Here is a 24,367-nt window from a genome sequence, read left to right as displayed (position 1 = left end):
AAGATAAGAAATGAAATGAACCACCTTCATGAATATTTGCCAGTTAATTGTTAATAAAAGAAAGACAAAGTGCTGTAGAATATTGAACCGGTATCCTGAAACAAAATCTCATAATATTTTGGTGTATCCACATTTGTTTATACCCCTAGAGCAGAGCACGAGGAGAATCCCTGAAAAACTCTCATGAAGTCTTAAGTCCAGCATTTGATGTTATTTTGACCCAGTAGTGGAGACCATACATCATGATATGACACTGTCAGTTACATCTCTTCACGTTTGTAAAGAAACACTTTCATCATACAGACCACACATTCTCCCAAACACACCACCAGCAGCCAGAACATTACACAGAACATTATATGGACCATTATATACATCGTCACATGTTCAATGTGCTTGATGTTATTTGGCCTTTGACTGGTTCCAGTTAAAGATCAGAGTGGATGGATGCATGTAGGAATGTATGGTTTAATTTCCTCAGACTAGACGGCTTCTGTGATTATTTTCTCAAGTGATGGGAAATGTCTGCCGTCTGTAGCGTCTGTGTCTGTTACCTTGGTTTTGTACCGATGGGAATGTGCAGTGACCGTTGACCTGACCCTGGACCTGGCTCCCCTCAGGTCCTCGCTCTGCGTACGCTCCACCATAGGCATCTTCATAACCAGGGTCATACTGCTCCTCTTTAATAGCCATCCTCTTAGCATCCTCTGTTGAATAGAAAGGGAGAACGTAACATGAATCTAGTGTCAACCTGTCAATAGCAGACAGTAGTTTCAAAAAATACCGACACACAGACTTAAATGAGACTTAAACCATTGATTACAGACGTTGTGACGACTTAAACCATTGATTACAGACGTTGTTAATGTTTCTAAACATGGTCACTGTGGATCTTACCTTTGGCCAAGCCCAAATCAAATGAATAATTGACCTCCTGGATTTCAGTTTCTTGTCTTTGGACGCCCTTTAGCTGATCTCGGAGCTCCCTTAGTTTGATGTAAAAGTGAACTTTGTCCTGAGCACGAGGAAACTGAGCACAGCGAGCACTAGATGAAGGCATCAGATAGAGCGCCTGTGGAGTGAAAAACAAATATACAGTTTTGTCACTCCATGAGCTAAAGGTTCTGCTCTGGTTTTCCAATTCCAAACTTGTGGTTTTCAATTGAAATGTGCTACTAAAATCCAACGAAATTCTATATAATTAAAGTTCTCGTTCTTGTATTTGCTTGTAAAATTTGTTTCAAGACAGTACTGATATAATGATATAACCTACTACAGTATAGTGCAAACATAGATGTTACAGTCATTCTTAACAAGCTCATGTCTCGTATTATTCACTCTCTTCAGGCAGAGAAAATTATTATACAACACGTCTCTCAGTAGAACTGTAGCTAATTTGATAATAAAAATAATAATGCATTTTATTTCATAGGCGCCTTTCTGTCACCCAAGGACACCTTACAGTGAATACAAAGGTAAACAATATTAAGTAAGTACTTTTGTACGGTACTACGTCACAAATAAACAGCCAATGAAGTGAGCTGTGATGTGTCTGATGCCTCACCACGTCACAGTCTGGGATCTTCTCTGGCTGCAAACCAAACTCCAGTTTTTTTGGCTTTTTACCAAACAGTTCTCTGCAGAACATTTCATAAATACCTGGAAAAGAAAAAAAAAACAATTCATATTTAATTTCCAAGCAAGAGAACTAGGGAACAAAAATGAATTAATGCAGTGAAACTGCTTACATTTTCCATTGAATACAGCAATGAGAGGCTTGTATTTCTTCAACTTTTCTGTGAGGATTTTGCCTCCTTCACGCAACTCTTTGCTGTTAGACAAATTAAAAAAAGGCAACATTAGAAAAACAACACAGCTGGATCTCAAAGCCATCATCTGATGAAGCTTCACAACAACAATGCCTCTCAATACTTCACCTGCTGAGGTCTTTACTTCCTGGTGTCGCCCTCTCCACCATGTTGGTGAAGCCCATCTTGTACTTGGTTGGCAGGGTGGTGTCATGCATGTGGTTGAGCTGCTCTTCAGTAAATCCAGACAGAAATAAGCACTTCCCTGGGATTAAAAGGTAAACAGTCATTTCTGCAACCCTTTTTCCATTCAATACACCCAGTGTGTTCAAATCAAACTTAGTTTTCTTTATATAAAAAAAGACGTCTTTCTTATATTGACAATAGAAAACATCCTTAATTTTCTCTGTTTATGTTTTTTTTTTAGCACAAAGTGTAAAGTCCATGAAGTAAGAATGTGTTTCGTGTGTTTGGCTATTGAAATTAAATTCAATAAGCTTTTCTGTTTATCTATTTACTTTCAGTAACAGTGAAATTAAAATATTACTGATTTTATTTTCATATCACTTACAAAAATGATTTCCAGGTCCAGGGAACCATCTTCCAATGAAGGCAGCCATTAGTCCTGGATTGATACCGATCTAAAAGAGAAAAGTCACATGTCTTTGCTTCAGAATCATGGGACAGTGCTTCAGTTGGACATTAAAAAAAGAAGAAAAAAAATCGTACAATGACATAATCTAAGTTGTAGTCCAGCAGATCTGGTAAAGTTTTTTTCATGACTTCCTCCTCTGACATTCCCTTGAAGCGATCAACTTTCCTCTTCACTTTTTTAAAGCTCTCATCAATTTTCTCCTGCTTTCCATCTGCCTGAGCTTCTTTGCCCTTCTTCGGTTTAGGGCCTGGTTTGGCTTTCGGTGCATTTGGGTCCTTAGGCGGCTTTGGTGGCTTTGGTGCCTTGGGTACTTTTGGAGGTTTGGGTGCCTTAGGTTCCTTGGGTTGAGCCTGCCTGCCTCTCTTTTTGGCTGGAGCTACAGAGAGACAGCAAGATATATTGTAAGCTAAGATTCACTATACATTACTTTTCATGTCTGTTTAAATTGTTGTTTAAATGGTGTAAAAACACTAGTAGCATACGTAAATAATTTATTATTGTTTTCTGCTAGGGGCCAACACTTAAGAACAAACAAAAAAATTAAAATTGCATTACGTTTTGTCAGATCAGCAGGTTCCTGTTGATGCATCATAGCATCAGGATGAGCCATGTGTGCCATGGCTGCCTCTCCACTATCTGGAATCTCTGGATATTGAAACTGATGGTTGGAGTTGAAGCCTGAATATTGTGCCTGGAGAGCGTGGAACTGCTGGGCAGACTGAACCCTGTGAAAAGGGAAGAATACATGGGGGAAAACATAATACCGATTAAACTAGATCTAGAATTTCATTACTAAATGTACGTAAATGTTACGTCTGAGGGCCTAAATTAACAGTGGAAACCCTTTACAAACTCCAGACTTTAACATCATATAAAAAAACACTTCATAACAACTTGTGGACAAAATGAAAAAAAAAATTGAAGTAAATGTTATTTTGTAATGACGTGTGTTGACCAAAACGGTGTTGAGGCACTGCAGTTACCGAATGCCTGGTCTTGTTGAACTGAAGACTTTTTTCTTTTCTTTTTTTTTAAGTTTTATGAAACTACTCAACCAGACAGTCATGGGTTTGGGCAGACTGATCTGCACAGACAAATTCCTAAAACAATATTTTAATAACTTTACTCCCAGACAAAAATGATCTTACAAAAAAGCTTCAAAATCTTGAATCTTCTTTACATTGACCTACTGAAAACATGTGTGTTCCTTCACAACCATACAACTATTTTAGTTAACTGTTGAAAATTAATACTCTTTCACATGGACAACAATGTTGTCCATATTTTTTAAATTTGGGAACCTGTGTGCACCCTCGTGCTACAGTCACATGCAGCCTCTTATTGTTGACCATAAACTACTAGAACTGTAGCAAATTGTTACTGACTTAAAAACTGGTCAACTGGTTTCAAGCAGATACTGTACAATATTTGACATTGTATAGAGAATGTAATACAGATCATGGACCACATGTATTTTACAAGTTGTTTATATTCAATTTTAAACAATTTAAACCTGGTAAAACAACTTACCATTCAGCTTGTTATATACAAAGAACAACACAAAATCTTTGTGCGTATGATTTATTGTTCATAAAGTGGGTTTTAAATACAAAAAGAAATCAAAAATGATTATCACAAAAGATGGGACTGTGTTAAGAGTTGTAAATACTAGTTCCGTGGTGTGAAAACCAAGGACGGAACCAAATGATGGATGAAACAAATGTGAAAACTGTGCACGTGCCTTAATTTTATTTTCATCACACTTTGCCATTTCAGAGCCTTTGTGCTATAATCACACGGTGGTGAGGAAGAAAACTCACCACTGATGAAGATACTCCGGGGAGACAACAGGCAGTGATCCGTTCAGCTTTTCTTCCATCTTTTTTGGGGGGGTGGTTTGACTTATTTTAAAATAGGCCAATCTGCGTGGTGGGTGATGTACAGGGGGTTTAGAATCTGGCAGTGTGAGAAACTGAACGCATGTGACGGAGTCTTTAAAGCAAGATGTGCAAACAACAACAAAAACGATGGCAAATGAACCAAACTGAAAGAAATCTATATAAAGATGCAAAACTGATGAAGCCAGGCTGTGTTTTAAAAGAGCACCGCATATCAAAAGTACAAGGAACCCGTTTACATGTTTCCTTCCTGAGGCTATGCTAACAATCTACAATCCCGATTAAAACTAGTATAAAATGGGGGAAAACTTAATCAATCATAGGTCTAGTTAAAGCTAACTTTAACCTATCTAACCTCACGTAAAGGCCGATAATAAGTTTATTGATACAGAAAGATTGCCACAGCTGCTGCTAACATTAGCCAACAGCTAATAGCTAAGCTAATTTAGCATGAATGAATGGTTTAATTGGCTTAAACTCCTCAACTAAAAAACCTGAGACACACAGAGAACACTGCTGGAGATGTCAAACGTACCTGGTGATGTTATGGTTTAAAACTGCCGCCTTTACAGAGTTAAAACTTATTTTCCCATTTATTCTTTTTTCTATTGACAATAGTGGTGCAACAAAGACATGACAGCGGTGCTGCTCAACTGTGACACCGGAACAGTTCGTTTCTGAGTTGTAGGGGTGTTAGAAGTTAAATTCTGGACATTATTATTCTTATGTGACATAATTCTTACTTTTTTACCTACCAATATTAATATAAAACAAGATAGAGTTTTTATTTATATATATGTAAAACTTTTTTTATTACTATTTCATCATGTTATCGCCACCCACAGTCGTACACCCCTATAGATTGAATTGGTATGAGCTGCACGGCTTTTAAACTCTTCGTACTTGTTTCCTATTGGCTCGTTCTGTGTCACGCTGGCAGGTTAGTGCATATAGTTTATTTATCTATTTTCAGAACAGTACTGCAGCTCATACGTATAAATTGAAGTTTGAAGTCACTAAAAATCCCCATGTTGATGAAAATAATTACCTCACAGATGTTCAGCTGATACCACTAAATTTTCGAGCTCGGGCTAAATAAATTTCATAAATGCTACAGCTTAAAGGAAATTTAATAACACATTACATATTCAATATTACAAATCCAGTTATACAACTGCTTATTAAAAAACAAATGTAAACTTTCGACATACAAAAATAAGCCAATGAACACAAGTACCACATACAGTATATTCAATAAATATTGATTAAAAAAACATGCACACACTCTTTACAGTCGGTTGCTTTTTTTTGTGCGTCACGTGCGGCTCCTCTTTTCTTCATCACTATGTTTCTCATTCTCACTTTTAGGTCAGTTCAGCTGCTCTCTGTGGAACCACCTCATCCAGCTACTGGTTCCTGAAAACATCACATTAAAAATAAAACAAGGTGAGTACATAAACATATATACTGGACTTTTTTGTACAAAACACTACATCTTATTTTAAATTTTAAATGCTGTTATATTTCCATACTTGCTTTCTCTCTCCCTCCCTTCCTCTCTCTCTCATTTAATTTAAACCATTCAATTTGTGCATTACCTTTGTGCCATAAAAGATGGTCTGGTTATTCTCAACTTCTGTCACTTCAGTTGGAAGCGTTGCTACTGTGCCTCACATCTTCATGCAGACCACTACAGCTTTCATATTCTGGATCCACCTGCTCCTCTTTGATTGCCATCCTCTTAGCATCCTCTGTAGATCACATCCAATCAGAAATGAGACAGGATATTCACATATAAAAATGTTGTAAACATGACTAAGCTATACATATGGTTTCACAATTACGCTCTACCTTTAGCTAACTGGAGATCGAAGGAGTAGTTTGTCTCCAACACGTCACGACCTGGTACAAGGCCTTTGATCTGGTCTCTGAGTTCTTTCAGTTTGATGTAAAAATGCACCTTATCCTGTGCACGGGGAAACTGAGCACAGCGGGGACTTGAGGAAGGCATTAAAAAACACACCTAGGTGGAACAAAATATGGTTTGAGGACTGCTGCTCCTGAATGTACTGTATACAAGGTATAATTAAAGGTATAATTAAAGAACGTCATACTGTTTCAGTCTCTGGGATTTTGTAGGGCTGCAGACCAAACTCCAGATTCTTTGCCTTGACACCAAATGTTTCTTTACAAAATATTTCATAAATACCTGCCAGAAAGAGAAGATGGCTAAGAATCCTAGAATCAGTTGACAATATTATTATTAGCACAATGATTTCAATTACCTTTGCCATTAAATGCAGCAATTAATGGCTTATACAGCTGCAGCTTTTCTAGTAACTGCCTGCCTCCTTCACGAATCTCCTTGCTGAAAGAATAAAAAGATCTTTTAATGCTTTGCGTCGGCTGATGACACTGCAAAGTTTACAGGTCCTCATTAACAACTTGAAATAAGTTTGGCAAAATTTGTGATGTTATGAATCCCACAAACATTTAATAGTTGAAACTATTAAAACTGGATTGTAACTCATCAATAAATATACCCCCCTCCTTACTTAGAAAGGTCTTTGCTACCGGGTGTGGTCCTCTCTACCATGTTTGTGAAGCCGATGCCGTATTTCTCTGGCAGGCTCTGATCATGCATGTAGCTCAGCTGCTGGTCAGTCAGACCAGAAAGAAAGATACATTTCCCTGGTAGATGAAGAGAGTTTCGAAATACATTTACACGATGAGAATGATGGGATGCCAGAGCAGCAGACTTAACCATTAGACATGAGCTGTTGAGTTTCATATTGTTATAACAACTGTCTATTTTACACATTTCTCCCTTTGCATCACTGCGATTATGTCAACGTACAAACAGAAATATTCAAACCCAAGACACCATTTTTAGATATAAAGCTTGATTCCATTGATATTATTTTAATGGAAATATGTGAATTGGAAACATTCTAAGATGCATTAAAACTGTTAAGATAATGGACACACAATGTCCAAAAGCGTAGAATGGGATAGGAATCCCTATTGGTCATTCATATGAGACATTCAGTTATATTTGAACATACAGAAATGGTTTCCTGGGTTTGGGTAATGGTGTCCTTTGTAGGCTGACATTAGTCCTGGATTAATTCCAATCTGAGGAGAAACATGGGGGAGGGTTATCATGGCAGTGGATGAAAAAAAAAAACCTTACTTCACGTAAGAGTGTTAAGTGTAATGGTCTCAGACAAGCAGAAAGCAGTAACCAAGAAAATAACTTACAATTAAAATATCCAGACTGTAGGTAATGACATCTGGCAGGGTTTTGGCCATGACCTCAGCCACTGACATGCCATTGAAGCGGTTGAGAATCCTTTTGGCCTTCTTGGCTGCCTCAGCCTGATCTTCCTCCTCCTCTCCTGGCATTGCACTTTTCTCAGCCTTCGAAGGGCGACCCCTTTTTTTCTTAACTGGAGTAGAGGCTGAAGGAAATCAAAGGAATGAACATGTTAGGTTATCACTGTAACAAGTAAAAAAACAGAAAGATCCTTGAGGGTAGATTTACAAGCAAATTATTGGTTTGTTAAACAACAATCATTGCCTTAAAGTTTCCTAATTTTAACTCAGCCATTTTAGACAATGGTGTTTCTCGTTGATTGACGTTTTGCCCTACATTTACTACATAAGACTAAATATTCTTTAATGAGTAGAATTAATATGACTGTCAACATCTCAGTTACCTTGGGGTGGAGCTACAGGCTCAGACTGGATATTAAAATCTTGCTGCTGCTCCCAATCATTATATTGATACATCTGCTCTTGGTAGTGATTTGGGCCTGCTGGGTAGTTCTGGTAAGACGATTCCTGGTAAGGGGGCGGTTCCCAGTGGACTGAAGGGTCGGATAAGACATTCTCAGTTTCGGAATCTTCGATGAAATTGGTCATGTTGTGATACTGCATCACATACTGTTCGTCTCGGTGCTGCTGAGTGTACTGGTACCTGTGAATATAAGAATAGATCCGTAGAAAGAAGTCAATGTATTCATTCACTGTGTTTTATTAACTGATTTTTACACTTTTTATGTTTTTATGTATTACATTACATTACCCAAAGCAATTTATATTCTGTTCTCATTTTCGTAAACCTGACCCTTATCACCATCTCACTCTGAATTTAATTTAATTTACTCAATAGTCGCACACAACAAATAAATGTTAATAGCGTTACCACCTGGAATAAATTGGTATTTTGTAAACACGATTTTGGAAGATCTTGAATTAGCAGCTGACTGCAGCTGACAAAAAAAGGATAAAGGCCAGAAAAAGGCCATAAGCCCTGAATCCACTGTTACAGATGAGTAGTTTACCATTAACCATAAGATCGACATTAAAATAAAACATACCTGTCGTACATTTTGTCTTTTTTAAAGCAGGCGATGCGTTCACTGGAATTTTATCAAAACAAAAGATCATTTAAACGGCAGACAAATGTCTTTGCTCAGAATGTGTGATTGCCACCTATCGGATAGGAGGTGTATATGCAGTCAAATATAAGTAGAGGTTTTGCATGGAAACGCTGAAACTACGGGCTACGACGTTATTTAGATTTTTAGATATATTTAGATATTTTGCATAGTGACAACATTTGTTTATGTAGATGTATATTCATGTATGTAACAACATGACTTGAAAGACATTAACAACACTGTTGTCAGAAATTTCCGGTCAGAAGCATATTAACAACTCACTGGTTTTACAGATTGGTATGAACCAAGATAACATTGTGTTGATATTGTATGTATTCTATATCAACATTATACTCTATAATAGATATTAAATTAAATATTAAATATTAATAGGTATGGTACGCGATAGAAAAACAGTACTCCTCCTGCCCATAGATGGCAACAAAGGTCGTATGTAACGCTGCGTCAACACCAATTGACACCATAGAACAGAACAAAGGCCAAAGATGGTTTAAAGCTGTAAATGATATCACTACGCAGTAGAAAAAAAGACGACCTACTCAAAATACACACCAACAGTGTGAAGAAAATGCCCCTGTACAATGATGTTTGTATAATGGACGTTTCAGTTTTTACGATTTACATATGGTAATCTGTTATAGATACTCACAATGTATAGCAAACAACTATTTAATACAGACGTCGATTTCAATTGATTGAATTGCACTAAAATACTGTACACATATCTAAAATATAATCAAAATGGTGTCTTAAATGATTATTGCGTTTTTAAAAGCTCTGACACGTAAGGCACTTTATTCAGATATCTAGATAAACGTGATAAACGTGAAACTTAAACCTGTTGTAGTCCCTGTGATATGATGCGGAGTGAGACCTCTGTATTTTCTCTCCTTGTTAGCAAAACACGAGCAGCATGACCCGTGTGACACTTGATTTAAAGACAAGGCAAGATTTTGTTTAGTTTCACCAATGCTCGTTTGAAGATCCATAAGGTAGACGAGGTAAGGTCTTTATAGTTTAATTTACATCCTTAGTACCTGTCTGCTGCCCTGCTGTTATTGTCCATTCTTCTACTTTTGAATGCAGTAGATGTTGTAACAGTGGCAGTAGTTGTCACTTTGGATGTAATTGTGATTAAACAAAACAACGTATGCCTGAAAAAACCTTATATTTTAGTATTAGTAATTAGTAAGTATTTTAAACCTTCATTATACTGCACAAATGTAATTGTAATTGTTATTGTGACCTAGCATGTATGGGATCTGCTGTATTTTGAATTATGGGATGGACAGTGTGACGGTTTGACCATATGTATAGTGCGATTTATTTGGTAATATACAACATTTATCTATAATACATAATATTTTTTTGCATCTGTTCCCTGTTACAAGGTAGAGGGCGTCAGTTAAGATGCCAGCTGGTGTGGCCTGGCCTCGGTACCTGAGAATGCTTGGTGCCAGTGTATTGGCCATGTTTGCAGGAGCACAGGCTGTGCATCAGTACTACCAACCTGATCTGGTAAGGGACACAACTTTACATCATTTAAATCGTAATGCTCCTTTCTAATTTTAAGAAGGATAATAAACTCAAAAGGCACAAAGGCATTGTCACTTGCTGTGCTGTAAAGATGCCTGAAGGTTTGTACCTAATACTAAGTTATGGATATTCATATGTCGTTTGAAAATGTTTTGTTTATTTACTCTTATAGGTGGTTTATTTGTACGTGTTTTTTTTTTTGTTTTTTTAGAGTATACCAGAGATCCCACCAGAGCCAGGACAGCTTCAAACAGAACTGCTGGGTCCCAAACTCAGACAAGAAATTGTTGCTGCTGCTTTGGAACGGTTCAGAGAAAAACAAAAAGAAGACTCACATTTAATTGTACATCCACAATTAAAATGACACATCAAGTTGTCAAGAGTTTGGATGAATTGAATGGAATGGAATTTTCCTCAATTTAGAGTAATTTCCCAAACCATCTGTAAACATGTCTGCTCTACATTTGCTACTTTTTCTCTTAATCATGACATAAAAGAGGAAAATCCAACAATGGTTTAATTGAAATGCGCTTTATTTTGATTACTTTCTTTTTGCTAGCATTTTAGCCTGTTTGGGTATATACATGTGAAGTGATGAACTATATAAATAAACAGAAAGAAAAGTAAAAAATGTATTAGTAAAGATTTTCTAATTAAAATTTATTTGGTTTTGACAGAATCCCACTAAGCTCCCAGTTGTTTAAACATCCATCCGTTTTACTACTTTGTCTTTAGTTTCTATGACAACTGTCTACTACTGTCCCCTTCTGGTCATTTTCTTCCTCTTCTTTGTATTTTTAAGCCTGGTCGTGAAAAAAAACAGCTTTCACCTTTTTGCCTTTGATCTGCCCATCAGTAAAAATCAAAGACACTCAAGTTATTGTGAATCTTGGATATTTAATATTTCCACATTGAATAGTATTTACTTCAATGTGCAAAAAAATATATGCACCTTAAACTACTGTAAAAAAAAAGTAAACCGAATTTAAGGGGAAGAGGCAAAGATGGCTACTCAAAAAGAAAAAGAGTCATCTGATTATCTCAAAAGGCACAAAATTATTGAGCTCATGGACAATCTGACTAGCATGCTGTTCTTTTACAGACCCGGTGAGTGATGGTTTCTTTTTTTTTATTTTAAAAAGTGAGATTTTGAGTCACTGATCTCCCCCCTTTAGTTCTGCATTATACAGTATCTCAATGTATCTCAACAATGGTTGGACAGCTGTCAACTAATCTGTTGACAGCTGTCCAACTATTGTATCAAGTAAAGATAAAAACTTGGAAAAGTAATTAGAAAAAACATTCTAAAAATAATAAAATTAAGGCCAAACTCTTGTTTGAATATCTAACGTTGAAGTTCATGCTAGATAAAATCGCTCAATGGCCACTTCATTAGGTACAAGAAGGAGGTCGCTCTAATCTCTCAGATTCAACACTTTAATCACTGTATTGATGTATTTCCTTTGGGGTCTATCCATTCACCCAGAGAACCCCAGAGAGTTTCTCATCAAGCAGCTGGAACAGTTGAACATTTCTAAGCAGACTGGTGAAAAAAGACCTAATTTGTTCAATAGCTCCAACCTGGATGCAGTCTTTGGAATACTGGACCCTACAAATCAGAAATACATCACTTTTGCTCAGTACAAACAAGGTGAGAACAGGACATCTAGTGGACAAAAGTTGATATTACTTTAGGCCATGCTATTAGAGGATATATAGTTATGTTTCTCTTAAATGTTTTATATTTATATTTAGTGCATCAGAACACTATACTAGAAGGTCATCTCGAGGATAATTTCAACTACAATCTGATTTTTATGAACCACGTTTTCACAGCTCTGATCACACTGGGTATAAAAGACATTAATGACAGTCCTGAAGGTGTCGATGAAGACAGAATATCCCATGAGACTTTCAAAAGAGAAGCGTAAGACTAGCTCAGAGTCTCTCTAAACAGATGATATTTACTTACTCCTAAATGAAATTCTTTAAGTTGTATATATTTTTTGTTTTTGCAGGATGCAAGGTCTGGAGAAATGTTCAGCGACATTTGAACACCTGTGAAAACTGAAGCTTTAGTCTTAGTCTTTAGTCTTTTTTTAATTTAAAAAAATCCATATATTTCTGCAGAAGTGCTTACATATATTTCCAACGTATGGTGTAGACGGTAGCGACGTGGAAAGAATATCGTATCTGTAGCCATTGAATTGAGACAACCAATTGAGACGCGGCTGGTATCATAGCAACGAGTGTAAACAAACATAAAGCCAGAAGATGGAGACGCAGAGAGAACAAGATGCTGCAGATTATCTAAATAAACACAAAATACTCGACCTCATGGACAATCTGACCAGCATGCTCTTCTTTTACAGACCAGGTTAGTGACTGTTATTGTAAGGAACAGGAAAAGGAATCATCCTGGTCAGGCATTCATTTACACTTTTCAAACTTTTTGGATGTGTGTTTTTGTTAAAATTGTGTGTTGTTATTTTGTTTACATAAAAAAATTCAGATATTGTTAACAATCAAATTTGGTATTCTTCAAAAAAATAAACCAGATAAAAAACACACTAAAAAGCTTTCCATGACATTTTATTTCATTATAAAAAGACTTATTTGTGAGTGGAACGGGGTTTTTTTTTCCAATCAGAGAACCCTAGAGAGTTTCTCATCAAGCAGCTGGAACAGCTGAAGACTTCCAGAGAAAGTGGTGACACTGGACCAAATCTGTTTGACAACTCCAACCTGGATGCAGTCTTTGGAATACTGGACCCTGTTAATCAAAAACACATCACATTTGCCCAGTACAAACATGGTGAGCTGAAGCCTAAAAATATTCACGGTTAAAAAACAAATGTTATTGGTAAATTTCCAAAAATCCAAGTTTAAAAAAACAGTGGTTTGTGTTTAAATAAATATAAATTTAGGTCAAATATTCTAGAAGAATACAAACGATTTATATTTGTTTTCACAGCTCTGATCACACTGGGCATAAAGGACATTAATGAGTGTCCTGATGGTGTAAATGAAGACAGAATATCATATGAGACATTCAAAACAGAAGCGTAAGGCCAGTTTTTATGATTCAAAATGTTTAACTAAAGACAATTTCAAAACTTTTAATTTTCTTTTTTTTTTTTAACAGGGTTCAAGGTCTACAGAGATGCTCAGCCACATATGGACCTCTCTGAATTATAAAGCTTCAAATGACTTGGCTGATATTTATGACAGACTTTTACTCAGTGCATGTTGTACCTGAGTCTAAGCTGTCAAACACTTTAAGAAAATTACCAAAACTAAAAATGTCTCACAGTAAAAACAAGTATCCACGACACAGACACATCGTTTTACGTCAAAATATTGCCTTGAAAGAATATGGTGCCACTAGCAGTTTTATATTAAAAAGAGAACCCGGATAGTTTTGCCGCAGTCCTGCAACTGTGAAACGGTCCCAAACATTTTGCGGCCTTGAAGTGTTGTACGTACCCCGGGAGTGGGCGTGGTCAAAACTAACATGGCCGCCTCCTTTTACGGACTGACAACTGTAGTGCCTTTCTCTGGTTACTCGTGGATTTAAGTCGGTTGTTTGTTTTGATAAATTTCGCCCACATTTAACAGACTAACACCGTAAGAAGCTCAGCATGGGCACCGTCCACGCCCGGGTAAGAGAACGAACAGCCAGCGTGTCTGCCATGAGTGTGACCTCTGTCTGTGTCAGTGTGTTCTTTCGGTTACGAAGCCACTGTCACAGGCTGTTCATTCAATAACAAGAGAGCAATTAAACAGACACTTACCAACAATTAGAAGAGCGTAACAAGTTTTATGTTAAACGCGGTCATTTTCTTTCAAACTATTGACCATTGGCTGTTCTCTCTATAGTGAAATACAATGCTGTGACGTCAGATGGAAACGCCGCTACTGCATTATTTTATTTATTACGCTGTATTAACAGACTGGCGTAAGCACATCTTAATCTAAATACAACATGTAACAAGATGAAGAAGAAGTAGATAAAGCAATATAAATAAATATATAATGTATTCAAGAATATTTTCATTGTCCTTTGCTTTAAATGAATATATATTTGTAAATGTCAGCATAACAGAGATAATCATTTGTCATTGGGAATAAAAAGACAGATTCTTTAGCATTTTTACATTTTTATTCATAACATTGACTGAAGAAAAAGTAGTATTTGCTAGTTTTATGTGTATATGTGCTGCTCCAGACCTCTAATGTTTGTAACGTTTTTGTTGCAGAGCCTGGACCCTCTGCCCATGCATGGGCCAGAGCTCGGAGTGCAAGCTGACGACATTGAGTCAGCGCACATTGAACCAGAGCCCAATCAGGAGGTTCTTGAAAACAAAGATGTACGTTTTTGGATTATGAACTATGTCATCGATTAGTTGTCCTACTTCTCACAAACGTGTTGTTTTTTAGGTTGTGGTTCAACGGGTGCACATAGACGGCCTAGGAAGAACCAAAGAGGATTTGTTGACCTACGAAATCGCTGATGTTTTCCGGGCAAAAAACTTGATTGATGTAGGTGCACGTGTAAATTGTAAAGGCAATGTAAAACATTCTGTTTATTTTAAGAGTTGTGTTAGATATGAGTCCATAATTAGCAGCTTACACACAGCTGATAGCACACGACACATTCCTTGTACTGAAAAAAGCAGGAAATGCTCAGTGAAAACAAAGGTACAGGCATGAAAGGATGCTTTTCACTGATCCCAGTTAGCTTTATTTAAGGCAGTGACATTGTGTATGCTAATTCTCTCCTTCAGGTACATTTAAAAATGAGCACCTATTTTGACATTTTTTTAAATAAAGAGTGTGTTTCAACTTTTGGTGCAGGTGATGAGAAAGTCCCATGCAGCTCGACAGAAGCTGTTGCGTCTTGGGATCTTCAGAAAAGTTGAAGTTGTCATTGACACATCCCGAGGTAATTTGTATGTGTGGTAAACAAGTGCTTCATAGTGTAGAGCAGAATTCTCTGTATGAACTGTGAAACAATGTTATTGATTTTTAATTTTATGTCCTAGTGTTTATAGGAAATGCATGTTTTCATCCTGAGCCTGAATAAAATCTGACTGTTTTATGTGTATATAAATCTGTAGAAAATGAGGCCTAGATTGCTATTATGGGTAAAGATTTATTTCTGTAGTATGAAAGAAACTGGATTTTTGACATATGGGTTTATTCACCCGTTTCTCCTTTTTCTTCTGTTTAGGTGCCGATGCTCTTCCTAATGGCCTCGATGTGACTTTTGAAGTCACTGAACTGAGACGACTGACAGGCAGCTACAGCACCATGGTTGGAAACAATGAAGGAAGCATGGTGAGCAGGATAATGAATGTCACCAGTTTCACTCGGAACATGAAAGCCACATATTTGTAGTCAGAAAGTTTCTACAGTTAATCTATTAACTTTGAGTTCAGATTTATTTTGAAAAGATGTGGAAAATTGCAATGTTTTTTCTATGTGACTAAGTTATAATATCCATTTAACTTACAGGTGATGGGTTTGAAGTTACCTAATGTATTCGGGCGTGCTGAGAAACTTACATGTCAGTTCTCATATGGCACTAAAGAGACATCGTATGGCGTCTCCTTCTTCAAACCTCAACCAGGAAACTTTGAACGCAAGTAATATATGAGCAGATTTATACATTTATTTGACATTTTTAATTCATTTTGAAGTATGTGCACAAATACCTATAGATGGATGTAGATTAAAATGGTTCTAAAATGCGGCCCTTTGTTTTCAGCCTCACTTTTAATGCCTACAAAGTCACAGGTCAGTTTCCATGGAGTTCTCTGAGGGAGACAGATCGAGGCATCTCTGCAGAACTGAGCGTAAATATTTGTTTGTTTCCATTTTACCTGCTGTTACATGTGTTACTGATTTCATAGACTTTAGCAGAACTCTTATTTTTTCATGTTTTTCAGAAACATAAAAATTAAGTTTGTGCATCACTTATTGCATTAGAGTTGCACAATTAACCATTTATTTTCCATAGTTCCCATTGTGGAAGACCAGTCAGACACTGAAGTGGGAAGGAGTATGGAGAGAACTAGGCTGCCTGGCTCGCACTGCCTCGTTTGCCATCCGAGAGGAGAGCGGACACTCCCTCAAGTCCTCACTTTCGGTATTTGTCTGATATTTTACATGAGCTTTGTTTTTCATATTTAAAATAATATGACATCCTTTTACCTCCTTTCATTTTATAACTTTGTGCAATATTATTACTATTTATTAACTATCAATTATTTCTTTCAGCATTCTATGTCCATTGACACCAGGAATTCCTCCATCCTTCCCAGGAAAGGTGGTTTGCTGAAGATCCACCAGGTTTGTTATTCACCTTCAGATCAGATTATAAAATTTGACATGAGAACAGTAACGTCCTTAAGTGAATCATGTTTTAAAAAATAGGAACTTGCTGGCTACACTGGGGGAGACGCTAGTTTTCTGAAGGAAGACTTTGAGATCCAGCTCAACAAGTCACTTTTCTGGGACTCGGTAAAAACATACTGTATATTTCATAATCGTTAAATGTTTCACCAATGAATCTTTTTGCAAGTCACCAAATCCCAAACTAATGAGCTTGTAATATTATTTTTGTAAACAATGTAGTAAACAACAACTTTGATTGTAACTGAAGTTTGTCTTCTTCAGGTCCTTTCTGCCTCATTGTGGGGGGGGTTACTTCTACCCATCGGTGAAAGGGCAACAAGCATAGCAGACAGGTACAGATGTATTGCTGACAGTAAATATTATTAAGCAGTATTCTGCTGTAAGTTATGGAGAATGTATTATTACTGACTTTTCACATTTTTGTTTTAATAAAACCTGGAGAACTACAAGTTGTGTTATTTTAATGAACATTTGTATTTTGGCATTTCCTTCCAGGTTTTATCTGGGTGGTCCCACCAGTATCAGAGGGTTCAGTATGTACAGTATGGGCCCACAGAGTGAAGGTGAGATACACACACTGCTTTGTAATCAGACTGTAGTTTGTTGTCTTATTGCAAACTTGTGTGTTGTATTACTGGAATGGCAGGTGACTACCTGGGTGGAGAGGCCTACTGGGCCGGAGGCCTCCACCTCTACACTCCTCTCCCATTCAGACCAGGCAAGGGAGGCTTTGGAGACCTCTTTAGAACACACTTCTTCCTCAATGCCGGAAACCTGTGTAACTTGAACTATGGTGAGTTATTTGGATAGGGACAGGGTGTATCTAACTTTGTATCCCAGACTTGACTAATTCATTTTGTCTTTTTTTCTTTAGGTGAGGGGCCACAAGCACATTTGAAAAAACTGGCAGAATGTATCCGTTGGTCATATGGACTGGGTGTTCTTCTGCGTTTGGGAAACATTGCCAGGCTGGAGTTGAATTACTGCATTCCCATGGGAGTCCAAAGTGGCGACAGGTAGGTTAGGGGTTAGGTTTAATAAGGGTCTTTTTAAATACTCTAATTTTAAATAGACAGAGTATCCTTGATAGTCAGTGGTAAAAAATAGACTGTGATATCAGATATATGTTTTATTTACTAACATTTCTCTCTGTTTTTCTCACCTGAATATATATATATATACACATACAATTTAGATAAATGCTTAAACCTGTTTCTCTTGTCCTTTCAGGATATGTGATGGGGTCCAGTTTGGAGCGGGAATCAGATTTCTTTGAAGGCACTTTTTCTCTGCACTTAGCTCCCTAATGTTATGCCAGTTCTCACTGTTAATGTCATGCCTGAAACATTGTGTAAAAGGGATAATTTCTTGTATGGAATTACTGTTGCATCCTATTGACTCAATAAAAAGTTTGCACATTTTATTTTTTATCCATATCTTTTTTATTTGTAAGAAGGGACACATACAGTTATAAGTAAGGTTTAAAATATTTATGTCTTTTCATGTTACAAAATTAAACAAACACCATGGGAAACAATAACATCAAATTAAATTCTATGTCCCCTCACTGTACCTGGTATATTTACTAGTAAAAATGTACACTTACTGTACATAGCACCCTAAGTGGTTTACATTTTTGGATGTAATGGTATCAACTGACAAATTTTGATGAAAAACTAAGTTTTCCTATTCCCAGACTTGTTTTGTTTTTAGTGTCTTAAATATTCAAATTTTTTCCTATTGGCAGTCATGGGTTCCAGACGGTCCGCCTAAGCAGTTTCATTGCGCATCAGTTTTGAGCTGATTGTAGTCACGTGGTTAGTGTGGCACTACGCAGTTCGTCAAATATGCGCATGTGCAGTGTAGAATGTTCCGTAGCATTTCACGCTCTTAGCCCGAAAGTGTTGCTGCGAAGCCGACGTTGGGGGTGTTCATTTACGGGCTTGTCTAATTTTTACTCCCCGTCCTCTTCTCCCAGAACGCACTCCTTTGTAAAACACGGTCGGTTGTGTTCCAGTCTCCTGAAAGCTGACATTAAGTCATAGGAGTGAGTTTCCTCTTTGTATTTTATTTAAATTGGCGGTCTGGTTAAAGAGCGGCAGACACGCTGATGGCGGTCACCATTGAAGACCTGTACCGTAACTACGGGATCCTCGCTGACGCTAAGGACGACCTCAGTAAGGTAAGTTACCCAAGGCTCCAGTATGTCCACAGATATAAACCATTGTTCAGTTTGCGTTGTATCCGCGTCCCTTAGTTACAACTTGTGTGCTTGTGTTGATAGCCTGCTAAGCTATCTAGCTAGCACAGAAACTGGCCCAACGGCTTTAGCCTTTCAGTGGTGACCCGCAGGACACACAGTCCTCACTTGACCCTCCATGTTTATGGAGGTTCTTTTTCTGTATTTAATTTCATTAAATATTTTCCGTTGTCTTGCATAGATATTACGAAGCACAGTAAACGATGAACGAAACAAGCTTCATACTGTAGCTCATTGATGTAATCACTGAATTCCTTTCAACGGGACAATAATACCGTATTATCCATTTGTTTGTGATATATATTTCGATTTTGACCAAATCGCTAAAAAGAAATTGCTGAAGTTATGAAAACGGATAATTTTAGCTGTTTCTTCGTATGTATGTTATTTTAATGACCCGAAATTGAATAAATAAACTAAACTGATAATATATCTTCTCCAGACCCAAGGCTGCAACTACAAATAATTGTATTTGACTCTTCTTCAATTTCGATAATCAAAATCAAAATCAAAAATAAAATCGTTAAAGTGGAGTGATTCTGCTAAATATAAATGGGTGTTGTAAAATTGTGTAGAAAGTGTCTTTCTGCCAATGAAACTTTTTTACATATGAAATGTCAGGTAAACATGAATAAAAACATGAAACTTGTAAAAAAAAATCAGGTAAACATGAATAAAAACATGAAAAAATATATATATGGCGGTAATTAATGCCCACTTGAAAAATCAATTCACACCATAAAAAAACCACAAGAGTAAAAAAGAATTTAAAATGTTCCAAATTTACGTTTTCGTTTGTTTTTGTTGTTTATCATGATTGTTGTCCCGCCACTACTGTAATCTTAAATGTTTAAATAGATTTATTCTTCTATTTCAAAGCACAAGGATGCGTACCAAGTCATTTTGGATGGTGTAAAGGGTGGTCCAAAAGAGAAGCGCCTGGCAGCACAGTTTATTCCCAAGTTCTTCAGCAGCTTTCCGGAACTGGCAGATGCAGCAATAAATGCTCAGCTTGATCTCTGTGAAGATGAAGATGTGTCTGTGAGTAGTTACCAACTTCATCCATTTATTCACATTTGATAATACAGCTGTAGGGTGTGTCTTGATTGAAACCTAGAATTCCTCTGTGCCTTCAGTATTAATTTGTTTTCCTTTAACATCTGTATGTATTTGTATTTGTTTGTTTTTATTCTGCAACACCTCTACATCTATGTCTACTAGATTCGGAGACAGGCCATCAAGGAACTTCCACGATTTGCAACTGGTGACAACATCCCTAGAGTTGCAGATATTCTCACTCAGCTTCTACAGACAGGTATTGATTCTGTGAATCAGTGACTGTTGTTGTAAATATCAGTCTTGCCAAGTGAAAAGTGCTCGAAATTAAACTCATTAAGTGAGATTAAGTGTAATTTCTGTCTCGTGAATTGGCTCAGAAATCCTACATTTGTGTTCAGATCTGGACTAATCTGTTTGTAAAGAAAATGTGCCTCTTATCACGTCTCACTTTGCACTCCTAGTATGAATACCTACCTGAATGAAATCCCTACATTCTTTGCATAATATTCACAGGTTGCAAATATGTCCTATAACTTAAAAATTAAATTTTGTCTATATCTAATCTATATGCACATTATATTTGACTTTCAGATGACAGTGCAGAATTTAACCAAGTGAATGGAGCGTTGCTTTCTATATTCAAGATGGATGCAAAGGGTAAGTGCATCTTTTCCTATTGTCAAAAGTCGTTTTTTGTTTACATGTCGCCAGAGGTGTAGAGAATTTTCTTTTTGTTTTGTTTATAATGATCCCCGAGTGACATTTTACATATTAATCACTCAGAAGTGATTATGGATCATTTACTTATCCTTGATCAACTGGCTACATTTGGACTGTATTTACTATAATTTACACATTATCCTCTCCACTATCGTATGCAGGTACTCTCGGAGGCCTGTTTTCTCAGATCCTGCAGGGAGAAGACATTGTGCGGGAAAGAGCAATCAAGTTTCTGTCAGCCAAACTGAAAACCTTGCCAGAGGATGTCATGACAAAAGAGGTGGAGGAGTACGTGTTTGGTGAAACAAAGAAGGTGAAAACGTCATTCCTTTGTGGTTGATGTTCTTAATTGTTATCTGTCAATGAATTCACATAACTGGACTAGAGTCAAGAGTGGGCCTGCCATGTTGGCCATAGTTATTAATGTTGACTGTAGCAAGTCATTCTAAAAATTACTAAATTGCTTTTCAAATTCTCAACCATCAACTTTTCTGTAATTATCAGCCCTAATGAGTTTCTCCCCTTTTTTCCATCTGGCTCAGGTGTTGGAAGATGTGACAGGGGAGGAGTTTGTGCTGTTGATGCGTCTGGTGTCAGGCCTGCGCGTGTCCCAAACGGTGCACGGCCGGCAGCAGCTGGTGGAGTGTGTAGTAGACCAGGCCTTCCTGGATCAGGCGTTAAACCCAGCGGACACTGACACCGTTGACCGTCTGCTGCAGTGCACACGACAGGCTCTTCCTCTCTTCTCTGTGAGTACAACCAGGTCTTTTTTCTAAGTTAGTCTTCTGCTGAAGAAAGACTGTGTTGTTGTCGTCTAAACAGCAGGTACTTTTTGTTGTTGTCGTCTAAACAGCAGGTGCTTGTATAAATCAGAAATACTAATAATTGTTAAACAATATTATTATTAAAACAAATTTCTATTTTTTTTTTCCCTTTAAGAAAAATGTCCATTCCACACGCTTTGTGACCTACTTCTGTGAACATGTGCTCCCCAACCTTAGCTCTCTGACAAGTCCAGTGGCTGAGCTGGACATTCAGCTGGAGGTAAGTTTAGTTCAGCCTGTTCAAACTAATCCACATGCAGAAGATTCAGGCTTTGAGTCCACCTAGTCCCAAATGCCAGGTTGGGTTACTTTATTAGGTGCTCGTCCCTTTGCTGATTGTTGCTGTGCTAACTCCTGATGATACATCCAGCCAAATGTTACTTTGTTTTGCTGCCGATGTTAAGGTCCACTGTTCTAATGTCTAGCATTTGGTGAGCAGTTGTAGCAGTAGTAAATAAAAGTCAGGGTGGCAGCCACCTGTCAGTGGTGTCAGCCAGTGGCATGTTGCTAACGGTCATTAGTCTACACCCCATGGCACCTTTTCTTATTAGCAATGCAAATTACCCTGTGTCTGTGTGTGCGTGTGTAGCTACTGAAGCTGCTGGCTGAGATGAGTCCGTACTGTGGAGACATGGATAAGCTGGAGGCCAATGTCAACATGCTGTTTACTACGCTGCTGGTGAGAACAGATTGACTAAATCTAAAAATGTGTTAGGACAATTTATAATCATGCTCAGATAAAACAGATTTTAACTCTATCTTTGTGTGATAATATAAAGGTGTTATACATTTCTAGTCATTGTTGGGGTTTTTTTAAACACATTTTCTGTTGGTGTAGGACTTCATGCCTCTCCCACCAGAAGAAGCAGAAAATGGGGAGAACTCTTCAAGTGAGGAGCCTAAACTGCAGTTCAGCTACGTGGAGTGTCTTCTCTACAGCTTTCATCAGCTGGGCAAGAAGTTGCCAGACTTCCTCGTTGACAAAGTGGATGCTGAGCGTCTCAAAGATTTCAAGATCAGGTGATGAAGCAACACACAGAAAATACAGGACTAAGTTAATTAAGTTCTCTTCGGTAACAGCTTCTGTAATTCCATGAGCAACTAATGTGACTATTTTTATTTTAAATATTTCTTTTTACCAACAGGTTACAGTACTTTGCCAGAGGCCTGCAGGTTTACATCAGACAGCTGCGTGTCGCTCTTCAAGGAAAAACAGGAGATGCTCTGAAGACAGAAGAGGTGACGCTCACTTTGACATTACATTTTCTTAACTTGTCTGACTGTGTAAAGAGCGATGCTGGGGTTCTTGGATGGTGAAAATAATTTTTTGCTCACTGTCCTGTCTTGAAAAATAATTTCAGTGCAATTTTCCATTTGTCTTTTTCTAAAATCAGAACAAAATCAAAGTGGTGGCCCTGAAGATCACAAACAACATCAACGTCCTCATCAAGGTAAGAAAACAAATGCAGGGATTAATGCAGCCTGATTCAGTTCTGTGCCTCAGTTGGTTTCAGGCTGTATTCTGTCATTAAATGTAGGTTTGTGTGTTTCAATGTGACTTAGACGTCAGTCAGGTCCAGTCTGTTTGCTTCGCCCACTCTCAGATTTGTGTCTTGGTGTAAAGCTCATCTGGGAGTGGTGGGGAAGGAAAACTGAGAAATAAGTCATATAAAAATATTTTAAAAAAAATCCTAACTTGTAGTGAATTTTATATCATCTCAATTATTGCCTCAGGATCTCTTCCACAACCCCCCATCATTCAAGAGCACAGTCACACTATCCTGGAAACCAGTTCAGAAGACAGAAGCTGTAGCGTAAGTCTGCTCCTTCATCGTCTTGGTACGATGTCAATGGCTGTGTTTCTGTCATTAATCTAACCTTGGTTATTATTTATTTTATCTTACAGACCCAAACGTCCATCAGGTGAGGAGTTGCCATCAGGTGTCAGCACAAAAAAACAGATCTCCCCTCTGCCCCGCAGGGATGCACGGCAAATCTACAACCCCCCCAGTGGCAAATACAGCGCCTCCATTGGCAATTTTAACTATGGTGAGCAGCTCTGAGTGGCAACTTTTCCGTGTGGTGAGCAGCTCTGAGTGGCAACTTTTTTGTGCTTTCTTTGTTGTTGTTGCATATTTGTCAGGATTGAAGTATGTTTCTGTACATTTTGTATTGTTTACCTCTTAGTTGTAGGATGTTACATTAACAGAGAACAATAAAAATGTATGCATTTAAAATGGACAACTTATTTAAGATAACATGTGGAAAACTTATTTTAATCATAAACGTGAGTTTTGTTAGCCATTGACATTTAACCCATAAATAAACAGAAACTATTCCTGTTTCTAATGCTTGTGTAATTTGATTTTAATTCAAGAACGTGGCGGCTTCAGGGGCGGTCGAGGACGAGGATTCGGAGCCAGAGGGAACAGAAGCCGAGGCCGAATCTACTAAGATGCACCACACACGCAAAAAGTCATCATTGCTCATTGAACTGCATCACATCAGGGTCTTTTCCACACAAAGTTGGACTTGACGTCTCCCGTTTTTAAATCGTCTCTTTTTCACATCTTGTCCCACAGTGTTTTGTTGTTGTTGTTGATTTTTTTTTTTTTTTTTTTTAAGAATGTGGCCGGGTGTGAGATTCTTGTCTTCAACCTGTCAGAAACCAGGGCTCAAACTTTTCTACCTACATTTACAATTCTGACTTTGTCCCTCTTG

General features: G+C 37.5%; 7 protein-coding genes across 11 annotated transcripts in view; 5 read left to right on the top strand and 2 right to left on the bottom strand.

Moving 5' to 3' along the window:
- The window catches only part of LOC103379812 (G/T mismatch-specific thymine DNA glycosylase-like), a 6,188-nt gene extending 916 nt beyond the window's left edge, over positions 1–5,272 (bottom strand). The window contains exons 1-10 of one of the 3 annotated variants that reach the window (XM_025056107.1): positions 4,897–5,272; positions 4,284–4,385; positions 3,019–3,188; positions 2,538–2,839; positions 2,380–2,449; positions 1,938–2,073; positions 1,749–1,831; positions 1,565–1,659; positions 898–1,072; positions 555–707 (exon numbers count right to left, since the gene is read on the bottom strand). In XM_025056107.1, coding sequence (XP_024911875.1) covers positions 555–707; positions 898–1,072; positions 1,565–1,659; positions 1,749–1,831; positions 1,938–2,073; positions 2,380–2,449; positions 2,538–2,839; positions 3,019–3,188; positions 4,284–4,342 — 1,243 coding nt within the window. In that variant the 5' untranslated portion in view covers positions 4,343–4,385; positions 4,897–5,272. The remainder of the gene's footprint in view (positions 1–554; positions 708–897; positions 1,073–1,564; positions 1,660–1,748; positions 1,832–1,937; positions 2,074–2,379; positions 2,450–2,537; positions 2,840–3,018; positions 3,189–4,283; positions 4,386–4,896) is intronic. The other 2 variants (XM_008311493.3, XM_025056108.1) reach the window with 2 other exon arrangements.
- Positions 5,273–5,473: 201 nt separating this feature from the next.
- On the bottom strand, positions 5,474–8,876 carry tdg.2 (thymine DNA glycosylase, tandem duplicate 2). Its single transcript, XM_008311494.3, has 10 exons — positions 8,744–8,876; positions 8,081–8,340; positions 7,623–7,822; positions 7,427–7,496; positions 6,917–7,052; positions 6,647–6,729; positions 6,476–6,570; positions 6,213–6,384; positions 5,960–6,112; positions 5,474–5,777 (listed from the first exon to the last, which is right to left on the bottom strand). Exons 1-9 carry the CDS (start codon positions 8,752–8,754, stop codon positions 6,006–6,008), a joined length of 1,134 nt encoding a protein of 377 aa, XP_008309716.1. The 5' UTR covers positions 8,755–8,876; the 3' UTR covers positions 5,474–5,777; positions 5,960–6,005.
- Positions 8,877–9,676: 800 nt separating this feature from the next.
- uqcc6 (ubiquinol-cytochrome c reductase complex assembly factor 6) lies at positions 9,677–11,009 on the top strand. Of its 2 annotated transcripts, none has more exons than XM_025056109.1 (3): positions 9,677–9,828; positions 10,219–10,345; positions 10,575–11,009. In XM_025056109.1, exons 2-3 carry the CDS (start codon positions 10,238–10,240, stop codon positions 10,725–10,727), a joined length of 261 nt encoding a protein of 86 aa, XP_024911877.1. In that variant the 5' UTR covers positions 9,677–9,828; positions 10,219–10,237; the 3' UTR covers positions 10,728–11,009. The 2 variants fall into 2 exon arrangements, with proteins under 2 accessions (XP_024911877.1, XP_024911878.1); XM_025056110.1 differs by having other exon boundaries at positions 9,706–9,828; positions 10,223–10,345.
- Positions 11,010–11,313: 304 nt separating this feature from the next.
- LOC103379809 (EF-hand calcium-binding domain-containing protein 10-like) lies at positions 11,314–12,514 on the top strand. Its single transcript, XM_008311491.3, has 4 exons — positions 11,314–11,470; positions 11,850–12,014; positions 12,200–12,290; positions 12,382–12,514. Exons 1-4 carry the CDS (start codon positions 11,368–11,370, stop codon positions 12,425–12,427), a joined length of 405 nt encoding a protein of 134 aa, XP_008309713.1. The 5' UTR covers positions 11,314–11,367; the 3' UTR covers positions 12,428–12,514.
- A 107-nt stretch (positions 12,515–12,621) lies between these two features.
- LOC103379808 (EF-hand calcium-binding domain-containing protein 10-like) lies at positions 12,622–13,649 on the top strand. The gene is made up of 4 exons (XM_008311490.3): positions 12,622–12,740; positions 13,014–13,178; positions 13,338–13,428; positions 13,509–13,649. The coding sequence occupies exons 1-4, from the start codon at positions 12,638–12,640 to the stop codon at positions 13,552–13,554; spliced, it is 405 nt and encodes a 134-aa protein (XP_008309712.1). The 5' UTR covers positions 12,622–12,637; the 3' UTR covers positions 13,555–13,649.
- A 238-nt stretch (positions 13,650–13,887) lies between these two features.
- Positions 13,888–18,206, top strand: samm50 (SAMM50 sorting and assembly machinery component). 2 transcript variants are annotated; one of them, XM_008311489.3, is made up of 15 exons: positions 13,888–14,025; positions 14,623–14,733; positions 14,804–14,905; positions 15,221–15,308; positions 15,597–15,703; positions 15,881–16,011; positions 16,134–16,221; positions 16,386–16,514; positions 16,646–16,717; positions 16,802–16,888; positions 17,045–17,115; positions 17,279–17,346; positions 17,430–17,576; positions 17,658–17,799; positions 18,014–18,206. In XM_008311489.3, the coding sequence occupies exons 1-15, from the start codon at positions 14,005–14,007 to the stop codon at positions 18,057–18,059; spliced, it is 1,410 nt and encodes a 469-aa protein (XP_008309711.1). In that variant the 5' UTR covers positions 13,888–14,004; the 3' UTR covers positions 18,060–18,206. The 2 variants fall into 2 exon arrangements, with proteins under 2 accessions (XP_008309711.1, XP_016888826.1); XM_017033337.2 differs by having other exon boundaries at positions 17,421–17,576.
- A 443-nt stretch (positions 18,207–18,649) lies between these two features.
- On the top strand, positions 18,650–24,361 carry api5 (apoptosis inhibitor 5). The gene is made up of 14 exons (XM_008311488.3): positions 18,650–18,965; positions 19,923–20,084; positions 20,265–20,358; positions 20,694–20,759; positions 20,984–21,135; positions 21,365–21,571; positions 21,762–21,866; positions 22,236–22,325; positions 22,485–22,666; positions 22,792–22,885; positions 23,041–23,097; positions 23,381–23,460; positions 23,553–23,695; positions 24,024–24,361. Exons 1-14 carry the CDS (start codon positions 18,894–18,896, stop codon positions 24,098–24,100), a joined length of 1,581 nt encoding a protein of 526 aa, XP_008309710.1. The 5' UTR covers positions 18,650–18,893; the 3' UTR covers positions 24,101–24,361.
- The last annotated feature ends 6 nt before the right edge of the window (positions 24,362–24,367 follow it).

The sequence above is a fragment of the Cynoglossus semilaevis genome, chromosome 6 (genome assembly GCF_000523025.1).
Source record: "Cynoglossus semilaevis isolate Cse_v1.0 chromosome 6, Cse_v1.0, whole genome shotgun sequence".
In the NCBI taxonomy this organism is placed as follows: Eukaryota; Metazoa; Chordata; class Actinopteri; order Pleuronectiformes; family Cynoglossidae; genus Cynoglossus; species Cynoglossus semilaevis.
This window is presented reverse-complemented; position numbering and strand designations above follow the sequence as displayed.

Excerpts from the sequence above, each read along its gene's own strand:
- tdg.2 (XM_008311494.3), bottom strand. Across the intron at positions 6,730-6,916 it reads GGTAGCAAAGACCTTTCTAA|CAAGGAGATTCGTGAAGGAG; the intron begins GTAAGGAGGGGG and ends TTATTCTTTCAG. Across the intron at positions 6,385-6,475 it reads AAATCCCAGAGACTGAAACA|GTGTGTTTTTTAATGCCTTC; the intron begins GTATGACGTTCT and ends TGTTCCACCTAG.
- uqcc6 (XM_025056109.1), top strand. The coding sequence starts at position 10,238 with ATGCCAGCTGGTGTGGCCTGGCCTCGGTACCTGAGAATGCTTGGTGCC. Across the intron at positions 10,346-10,574 it reads AGTACTACCAACCTGATCTG|AGTATACCAGAGATCCCACC; the intron begins GTAAGGGACACA and ends TTGTTTTTTTAG.
- LOC103379809 (XM_008311491.3), top strand. The coding sequence starts at position 11,368 with ATGGCTACTCAAAAAGAAAAAGAGTCATCTGATTATCTCAAAAGGCAC. Across the intron at positions 11,471-11,849 it reads GCTGTTCTTTTACAGACCCG|AGAACCCCAGAGAGTTTCTC; the intron begins GTGAGTGATGGT and ends CCATTCACCCAG. Across the intron at positions 12,015-12,199 it reads TTTTGCTCAGTACAAACAAG|CTCTGATCACACTGGGTATA; the intron begins GTGAGAACAGGA and ends ACGTTTTCACAG.
- LOC103379808 (XM_008311490.3), top strand. The coding sequence starts at position 12,638 with ATGGAGACGCAGAGAGAACAAGATGCTGCAGATTATCTAAATAAACAC. Across the intron at positions 13,179-13,337 it reads ATTTGCCCAGTACAAACATG|CTCTGATCACACTGGGCATA; the intron begins GTGAGCTGAAGC and ends TTGTTTTCACAG. Across the intron at positions 13,429-13,508 it reads GAGACATTCAAAACAGAAGC|GGTTCAAGGTCTACAGAGAT; the intron begins GTAAGGCCAGTT and ends TTTTTTTAACAG.
- samm50 (XM_017033337.2), top strand. The coding sequence starts at position 14,005 with ATGGGCACCGTCCACGCCCGG. Across the intron at positions 15,704-15,880 it reads GAAACAATGAAGGAAGCATG|GTGATGGGTTTGAAGTTACC; the intron begins GTGAGCAGGATA and ends TTTAACTTACAG. Across the intron at positions 16,222-16,385 it reads GCATCTCTGCAGAACTGAGC|TTCCCATTGTGGAAGACCAG; the intron begins GTAAATATTTGT and ends TATTTTCCATAG.
- api5 (XM_008311488.3), top strand. The coding sequence starts at position 18,894 with ATGGCGGTCACCATTGAAGACCTGTACCGTAACTACGGGATCCTCGCT. Across the intron at positions 20,760-20,983 it reads ATTCAAGATGGATGCAAAGG|GTACTCTCGGAGGCCTGTTT; the intron begins GTAAGTGCATCT and ends TATCGTATGCAG. Across the intron at positions 22,326-22,484 it reads TGCTGTTTACTACGCTGCTG|GACTTCATGCCTCTCCCACC; the intron begins GTGAGAACAGAT and ends CTGTTGGTGTAG.